Source organism: Myotis daubentonii, chromosome 18, assembly GCF_963259705.1.
Source record: "Myotis daubentonii chromosome 18, mMyoDau2.1, whole genome shotgun sequence".
Classification (NCBI taxonomy): domain Eukaryota; kingdom Metazoa; phylum Chordata; class Mammalia; order Chiroptera; family Vespertilionidae; genus Myotis; species Myotis daubentonii.
This window is the reverse complement of record NC_081857.1, coordinates 36,871,136-36,879,930: the sequence shown is the minus strand read 5'-3', so window position 1 is coordinate 36,879,930 and position 8,795 is coordinate 36,871,136. Positions and strand designations below refer to the sequence as shown.

Genomic DNA, 8,795 nt, shown 5'->3' with positions numbered 1-8,795 from the left:
CAGCCCCCACGACCAGGGGAGGAAACCCAGTGGGAGGTGGCAGGGAAGCCACCCACAGCTTCTAAGTTTAGCCTCTGGTCCAGACCACTCCCCTCACCCGCCCCCAAGGCCCAGAGCCAGGCATGACCTCATCCTTTGCGCCTAGACTCCACCCTGCCTGCCGGAGTCCTGCCTTTGCAAACAGGGGCCGGCCTGGTTAGCAACTAGAAAAAGAGGAGGAGAGACGGGACTACAGGCTCAAGGCCAACACAGAGACCAGAAGAGAAAGACAGGAAGCTGCTCATATACATGTTGAAGCCTGTGGCCCTTTTATTCACGCCCCCCAGCAGGTACAGCCAGAAAAGGGCCCCTGCCCAAAGCAGAAATACCAGGGCCCAGGACTCTGGGTTCCATCCTCCAAATCCCCTTCCCCAGACACGTGAGCCAGGAGTGTATAAAGTGCTGGTGTGATGATCCTCCGGGGAAGGCCAAAGGGACCCAGAGCCCCACCCTACACCCGGGCAGCCGAACTCTGCTCCAGGAGGGCGGGGCACAGCCCTTGGCTCCCAGAGTGCCTGGAGGGAGAGCGGCCGCCACCGCCACTGCCACCACCACTGGGGCTGGGGCCTTGGGAGGCCCGATGCAGTCCTGGGCTGGAGGGAACTGGAAAAGGGAGCCTTCAGCACGGAGCCCTAAGAGGATGGGGCTTGGGGGTGTTCCTGCGCCCCTGTGAAGGGACTCGAGGTGGGGATGGAGGAGAGGCCTGTGTGTGGGGGAGGGAGGGTCTCAGAGAATGGGGCAGCCCCTCCGGCGCTTATTCTTGCGGACCTGGAGGCCGGCCCGAGTGGCCATCTCGAACACCTCCCGCACCCCCTCCTTGGTCTTGGCTGAGCACTCGAGGTAGCCAAAGGCACTGATCCTGTTCGCCATGTCCCGGCCCTCCTCAGATCGCACCGGCTCCTGGAGGATGGAAGGTGAGAAGTCAAGGGAAGCTGGTGGCCAGGTGCATCTCTGCCACACCCTTAAGTGCAGTAACTAGAAGAAACATCTCCAGCCCTAACCCGCAAAGCACCTAAGCCTCGGCACCCTGCCGCCGCAGGACCAGCGACCCAAGACTCACGTTTATGTTAAAATCCTCTCCATCGCCCCAGACCAGTGGTCGGCAAACTGCGGCCCCTTGAGTGTGGCTCTTCCACAAAATACCACGTGCGGGCATGCAGGTACAGTGCGATTGAAACTTCGTGGCCACACTCAAGGGGCCAAAGAGCCGCAGTTTGCTGACCACTGGCCTAGACCCACGCTACATCCTTCTGTTACCTGAATAGGCATCTAGCCCCTCCAAACGGACCTCCCTGCCCCCATGCTCACTTTCTTACAACCTTCGCTGTGTGGCTGCCGGAGTAACGTTCTGAACACAGACCTGACCACACCTGTCCCATCTGAAACCTCAGGGTAGTCCAGCGGTTCTCAACCTGTGGGTCGCGACCCCTGTGGGGGTCGAACGACCCTTTCACAGCGGTCGCCTAAGACCATCGGAAAACACATACATAAATTACATATTGTTTGTGTGATTAATCGCTATGCTTTATGTTCAATTTGTAACAATGAAATTGGGAGTCACCACAACATGAGGAACTGTATTAAAAGGTCGCGGCATTAGGAAGGTTGAGAACCACTGGGGTAGTCCATGCTCCTTATTCTGGGGTAAATGAATCCTGGCTAGAGATCCCCTTACCAGGTCCCCTGATGAGCCAGCTCCCTCCCTCTGGGCCTTTCAGCCACTTACAATGGATTTTCTTATTCTTCTTAATAGCCCCAACCACAGACGAATAAACCAGAATGCCAAGTGACCTTGGACAAGTCACTTCATTCTCCGATGGCTACCCCTCTGGTTCTCCCTCACCAGGGTGGGAGGCGGGTGCCACCACCCCGCTAACAGGGCAGTCCCCTGGAAAGGCTCCCTTCAGCCCCAGCTTGGCCGCCCACGCACCTGCTTCATCTTGGCCAGCTCCCTCCGGGTGTGCTCGTCTTGCCGCAGGTCCTTCTTGTTGCCCACGAGGATGATGGGCACGTTGGGGCAGAAATGCTTCACCTCCGGAGTCCACTTCTCAGGAATGTTTTCTGCACAGACAAGACCCAACAGGTGCTGGTGCCTCCACTTAGCCGAGAAAGCCCCCCTCCCTGAAGCCCCCCGTCTCCCCACAGCAGAGTCTTAGAGGGTGTTCAGCATGACAGTCCCTTTTACAGATCAAAACCTCTCCCCTGAGCCCTCCTAAGGGCCAGAGTTCCCCCGGTGAAGGAAGCCAACAGCCCCCGCACCCCTCCTCACAGCCTCCGCCGCCTAGGATGGCGGAAATCAGCCAAGACAAGAGCGACCTCGGGTTGGTCGGTTCCGAAGGGTTCTGGCCCCCCCTCCAGGCCCTCACCCAGGCTGTCCGGGCTGTCGATGGAGAAGCACATGAGGATGACATCAGTGTCTGGGTAGGAAAGCGGCCGGAGGCGATCATAGTCTTCCTGCCCAGCTGTGTCCCAGAGGGCCAGCTCCACCTGACACACAGGGCCGGTGAGTAGCCAGCCCGAGGGCCCTAGCCACACCCCCACCCTGCCACCGAGGGGTCCTCGCGGAAGCCACCGGTCCTGGAGGCTCCATGAACATCCACTGCGCACCTGCTCCGTGCCAGGAACAGTGCCGATCCCTGTCACCCACCACCAATTAGGTGAGTTTTTAAAAAATCCTGAGACATCAGCGCTTCATCTTTCATCAGCGCTTCATCTTTGTGCTGCTTGTGACGCCACTGTGAGCGTCAGTTTTACTGAGTCCTCACAACCACCCTTTGAAGGAGGCCTTATCATTCCCCCCCCCCCCCGTTTTGCAGTTGGGGGAGCATGAAGCTCAGAGGCGAAGGGTCCCTGTGTAGGGAACCGGGAGGTGCGTCTAGATTTCCTGGCTGCACTTGCACTTCCTGACTGTCACTGGCGCCAGCAGGGAGAGTGCAGCTCGGCCCTGGTGGTGAAGGACATGCTGGGTGCAGTGTTGGGCGGGGTCCCCGGTGCCGTGGGAAGGGGCTCTCCTTCACCTGCTTGCCGTCCACCTCGATGTCCGCGATGTAGTTCTCGAAGACGGTGGGGACGTAGACCTCTGGGAACTGGTCCTTGCTGAAGACGATGAGGAGGCAGGTCTTCCCACAGGCCCCATCGCCCACAATCACCAGCTTCTTTCGGATCGCAGCCATGGCTGGGGCTGGCAGGGGAGAGGCAGTGGGGATTTGGGGAGAGGCCTCCTAAGTCCAAAAGCATTTCTCTGGGCCCCCCAAGACCTCCGGGAAGCCAAAGCATCCCGCAAAAGGAGGGCAAGGGGCTTGCGCAGGCATGTTTTTGCTAAAAACCAACTGCTCAGGCAACTGGGCTCGAAATTCCTTATCTCGGAGTCAGGGACAGGTCTCCCCCCATGGGTCAGAACACAGAAGTGGGAGGTGGAAAACCCAGCCACGTGGGAGCCAGACAACATGAGTTCTGACCGGATCCACTCACCCACTGGGGTCCTGGACACCTAGAGGGGGTGCTCAGGGACATGGCCAAAGAGCCAGACTCCACTTGCTACCGGGACGCTGATACCATCTAGAACACACTGTCCCTGACCCAGCACAAGTCATGCCCACCCGGTCACTGATCGAGCAGTTCCTCTCCCAGGCCACGGGCCAGAAGAACAGGCGACCAGGTGGTAGGTGGGTAAGGGAAACTGGGGGCGCATTTTGACAAGTCACCTCCCTCGGTCCCCAGAAGCCTGGGAGGGAAATGGAGAGCTTGCTATTTCGACAAATTAGGAAAGTGAGGCTCAAACACGCATTCAGCGGTCACGACAGGGATGGCACTCTAAGCGGGGCTGTGTGACCCCATCGAGTCTACGTATCATCCCCGAGGTGGGAAGGAGCAGAGGGAGGGAAACCCAGACAGAGGGCAGTGGCAGCGGCCAGCAGACTTCCCTGGCCCACCCCAGCCCGGTTCCCAAAGCCCGTCACACAAAGGCGGCTCAGTCCCCACGGTGCCCACAGCCCACACTCGGGCAGCCTGCCGTCCTCCCCCCTCCCTCCTGGGCCTGGCAGCCACACTGGGTCACTCAGCCTCAGGCCGGGGACAATGACCACACTGTAGGGAGCCACGCATCCACCGCAGCAGAGCGGCTGAGAATAATCCACCAGGGAGTCACCTCCACCCACTCCGCGGAACAGCCCCTTCCTCCCCTCTGTCCAGCCAGTTCACCCAAGGCCCTGCCCACCCCTCCCTGTGACTCAGGGCGAGGAGTCAGCTTCCTGGGGTTTCCATGTTCCCCGCCCCTCACCCCCCCCCCCCCCACGCCCCAGCACACACCAGTGAGCATCTGCACAGTTCATCACACCTTCCCAGCTTCCCTGCCCCTGAGCTGAGCCTCACTTCCTGCCCCCCTGGGGAGAGGAGCTGACCTCCAGCCGGCTGAACTTCCCAGGCGGCAGGCCTAGAGGAAGAGAGAGTCCGGACTGTTGGGGCTGCTGCTGGGAGGAGCTCCCCCAAACGGAGACAAATGAGGGCCAGTCCCAGCAGAAAACAGGCAAGGAGTCATCAAGAAAGAAGGAGATGGTAACCTGATCTCTGCCCAAAACCTAGCTTTTTCTCTTTGTCCCACATCCTGTCAAACTGGGCTGAACTCCTTTTCTCCCCACACACCACCACCTCACAGCCCTGCCTTGGTCTGCCTCGTAGGAAGCGAATATTCCAGCCCAAAGTTATTCCAGCCCAAGGCTTATCTCGGACAGCGGGGTCCTGGCCTCCCTCCCCTACACACACAAGCTGGGATGAGGGAAGCAGATATGAGTCAGAGAGAATTTATAGTTGAGTACACAGCCACACTCTCCCCGCCTGGAAGGGGGCTCTCCCTGACACCCCAAAAGACAGGCAAGAGGGCCTTCCCCATGCCAGCAGATCGCCTCCAAAAATGGAAACCATCCTTCTAAAGGGTGACCAGCTCCCAGGTGACCAACTCCCCCGGCCCCCTGCCCCCAGCTCCATCGGTCTGCTGGGTGGGAACAGGCTGGGGTAGCAGCCCGGACACGGAAGGAGGGCGATCACCAGTGGCTCAGGCTTCGGCGTGCCAGTGCCCGCCCCCAGCAGGACAGTTTGGGTGGCACGGGCGGTGGGGCCAGGGCATACGTTAAGTGGCCTGGAGCCTTTCCCTCGAGGCTCCGGCTGGCCCAGGCCAGGACTCTAAGGACTAAGGCCAAGAGGGCAAGGACAACAGCTCCCCAACAGAAGCAGCCCCCGAGAAACTGCCGCACAGACCCTAGGAGGGGCCACGAAACCGCCAGGAATGGAGCCTGGAACTCCTGCGGCCTCCCCTGAGACAAGGCAGACCCCCACCCCGTCCTCATTCTCTCCGTTTCCAGATGACCCGGCCCGCCGTTCCCCGCCGGCCACCCTGAGGTCCAGGGCAGGAATCCGGTATCTCCTCCTCAACTTTAAAACCAGAGCTCGGCCTCGGGTCTCCCAGCCCAGACCAAGTTGGGAAGCGGGAGGGGGAGGGAGAGGGTTGGAAGAAAGGAGATCCTTACACACTCACACTCACACACACACACACACACACACACACACACTCACAGTCACACACACGCACACTCACACGCACACGCACACGCACACACACACGCACAAAGGAGCTGGATCCCTCCTGCTCCCCCAGCCTCCCGCCCGGTGGCTCCTGAGCCGTCTAGGGCGGTGTCCAGACCCCGCAGAGCAGTGGCAGCCCCCGCAGATCACACCCCGCCCCTCTTCCCGCCAGGGCCCGGCCCCGCCTGGGGAAAATCCCACTCCCACGGGCCTCGGCCCGGACCCGCACCCGCACCCGCACCCGCACCCCACCCCACCCAGGTCCTCCCCGGCCGCCGGGTCTGAGCTGGGCCTCCCTCGCGGAGACCCAAGTTGACCGCTCGCCCGGTGGGGCAGGTTCCGGGAAGCCGGGACGGGAAGGGAAAGGACTCGGGCTCGGACCCCAGGAGGGAGGGGCCCGGCGGGGCAGGTCCCGGGGCCCTGGCTGCAGCCCGGGGAGGGCCGAGCCGGCCGGACCCCCGCACACCCAGACGCCGCGTCCTCCGGGCGGGAAGGCGGCGGGCGCTCGGGCCCAGGCCCCCTCCCCAGCCGGCGGCCCGAGCTCCGGCCCAGCGGATGGGGGGACGGTGCTCTCCCCGGACGCCCGCGCCCCCGGCCCCCGGCCCCCGGTACCTTCCGCTCGGCCGCCTTCAGCTGCGCGGCCGGTGCCGGAGGCAGACTGACCCGCTGGCCCCGCCCCGCCCTCCTCTGCGCCGCGCCGGAGAGGGGCGGGCCGGCCGGGGAGGAGCGGGTCCGGGCTCCGCCTGTCCCGGGCCGGGCCGGGGGCCACCGTGGCCCGGGGCGGAGGCGACGCCGGGGCCGGGAGCAGTGGGCGGCGGGCGGGGCGGCCCCTCTCCCGGGGGCCCTCGGCTCCGCTCCCAGCCCAGCCCCCAGGGGCGGCCCGGCGTCGGGGAAGTTGCGAGGCTCTCGGGGTGGGGTCGGGAGACGGCCGCTGCTGCCCTCCCGTGGCCGCCCAGCCTCCCGCGCCCGCACCACCTGGGACCCCGCGGAGGCGGGACTCCGGGGGGAGGGGATGCGGAGAGGCCCCCCCTCCGCTCCTAGGCGCTTGGCGGAGTCTGTACAGCCCAGGGTCTTCCCCACCCCCACCCCCAGCCTTGAGAACTTCTCAGAATCTCTGGGACCCGGGCCACCGGTCCTCTTCACGAGGTCCGTCCTTCCCCCTCGCCTGGACTTTGCATGAGTCCAATTTCACCTCCCCACCCACCAAAGGCGCTCCGGGAAACCCGGCTCCCCCGCTGGGAGTTCAGATCCCACCCGGAGAGTATGATCTCTGTGCCGCCAGAGCCACAGGAAAGCTTTGGGTATTTATTTACTGCACAGTGTGTGTCCTTCCCTGTAAGGTGGCTGAGGAGGCGGATGGAGGGTGAGGGCATTTCATTAGCTTGTGCCGGGTACACTCCATAGCTCTGCCCTCCTACTACGCACCATATAGATCTTCGGGTTAAGTATACACACGCCCTTTTGCCTGTAAGAAACCCAGGCTCAGAGAAGCCAAGGGGCTTGCCTCCGTTTTTTGCTATTTCTGTGTGATTCAGCAAGAATTCAGACATTGGGGCTGTTCGGCTCCATGCTGGCCCCATGCTCCTCCAACCTGTCCCTTCCCACCGTGTGGGGCACAGTAGGTTTCACCAGATACTTGCTGAGAGAATGAATGAATGTTAGAAGCCACAGAGACTTTTAAGATCTGAAGTGCACCCCACACTTAATAAATAAAGAAGCCGAGGTCCGAGCACTTTGGTCCACAGGCCGTGAGTGTGGCCTTAGAGATATGTGCTCAGTTTAGATCAATCGCTGCCTTCAGAGAACTTACAGGCTAGCCCGGCCTGCATGGCTTAGTGGTTGAACGTCGACCTGTGAACCAGGAGATCATGGTTCGATTCCCGGTTAGGGCACATGCCTGGGTTGCAGGCTCCATCCCTGATATAGGGCATGCAGAGGGCAGCCAATCAATAATGCTCTCTCATCATTGATGTTTCTAGCTCTCTCTCTCTCTCTCCTTCTCCCTTCCTCTCTGAAATCAATAAAAATATTTTTTTTTAAAAAAAGAACTTACAGTCTAAGTTCAGAATACAGACAACTTAAAGATAACAGTTATTGAACCCTTACTGCATGGGCCTGGCTCTATAGACATGAACAGCCTTATGAGGTAGTACTGTTATCTCCATTTTACTGAGAAGCAACTTGAGGCTCACTGAGGTTACTGAGCTAGTGTTGGTCTGGCGCCAGAACCGAAACAGCAGGGCCCTAGAACTCTGGCTCTCAGCGGCTGCTTCAGACCAACTCCTAATACGGACAGTAATCCAAGGAGGCAGTCACTGTAGTGGGGCATGCACGGGCTGTGGGACACCCAGCCCTGAAGGACAGGTGGAGTGTTCAAGGTGATGTGTAGATTTTAAATGGTTGGAGCGACCACAGGCCCACAGTCACGGAAAGGAAACCCCAAGAGGGTGGTGGTGGGGAGAGGTGAGGCTAGAGGAGGAAACAGTGGCCAGATCATGAAGGTCCTTGTATGCCACCACACTCAAGAACTGAGTGTTCTTCTAAATAGCAGGAAGGAGCCACTGAGATGTTCTCTCAAGGGAATCGCCAACTCAGATTCACTCTGCAGAAAGGACACTCTGTCTGTTATGTCCCGGGGATCTTAGGGAAAACGGGAGTGGCCTGGAGGCAGAGATAGGAGACGCGTTAGGAAGCTAATGCAGTAAAGAACTAAGGTAGTGACATCAGGGGTAGAAAAAAGTGGAGAAATATGAAATGTTTTTAAAATAGATAATCAAAAATAGTGGTTAGCTTGATGAGGAAGAGACGGGAGCCATGGTGACCAATTCCAAGACCAACTTCCAACTGGAGCTGTTGAGATGACGAACCAGAGGCACGTGTTTGTGGAGAAAGTGGTGAGTTCAGTCTGAGGCATGTTGAGTGGCAGTGCCTGAGGGGTGCCTCGATGTTCCGTAGACGACGGAGACATGAGGATCTAAAGCTCAGGAAAGGTCTGGGCTGGAAATACTGACTTGGATGACACCAGCAGATGGATGAGGCCACAGAAGGGATGAGAGTGCATGGAGTGGGAAGAGCAAAGGGCAGAAGACAGAACTGGGAACATTACATTTTAGTGTGAGTAGGGGTAGAAATAAGTGGGCAAAGATGAAATATTTGTACACCAGGACTGTTCTGGTATA

The 8,795-nt window shown here is 59.9% G+C and overlaps 1 protein-coding gene across 3 annotated transcripts; it reads right to left on the bottom strand.

Moving 5' to 3' along the window:
• Positions 1-285: 285 nt before the first annotated feature.
• RHOC (ras homolog family member C) lies at positions 286-6,407 on the bottom strand. 3 transcript variants are annotated; one of them, XM_059674319.1, is made up of 5 exons: positions 6,229-6,407; positions 3,057-3,220; positions 2,406-2,526; positions 1,970-2,100; positions 286-939 (listed from the first exon to the last, which is right to left on the bottom strand). In XM_059674319.1, exons 2-5 carry the CDS (start codon positions 3,210-3,212, stop codon positions 766-768), a joined length of 582 nt encoding a protein of 193 aa, XP_059530302.1. In that variant the 5' UTR covers positions 3,213-3,220; positions 6,229-6,407; the 3' UTR covers positions 286-765. The 3 variants fall into 3 exon arrangements, with proteins under 3 accessions (XP_059530302.1, XP_059530301.1, XP_059530303.1); XM_059674318.1 differs by lacking the exon at positions 6,229-6,407 and adding an exon at positions 4,348-4,471; XM_059674320.1 differs by lacking the exon at positions 6,229-6,407 and adding an exon at positions 4,440-4,461.
• Between the last annotated feature and the right edge of the window lie 2,388 nt (positions 6,408-8,795).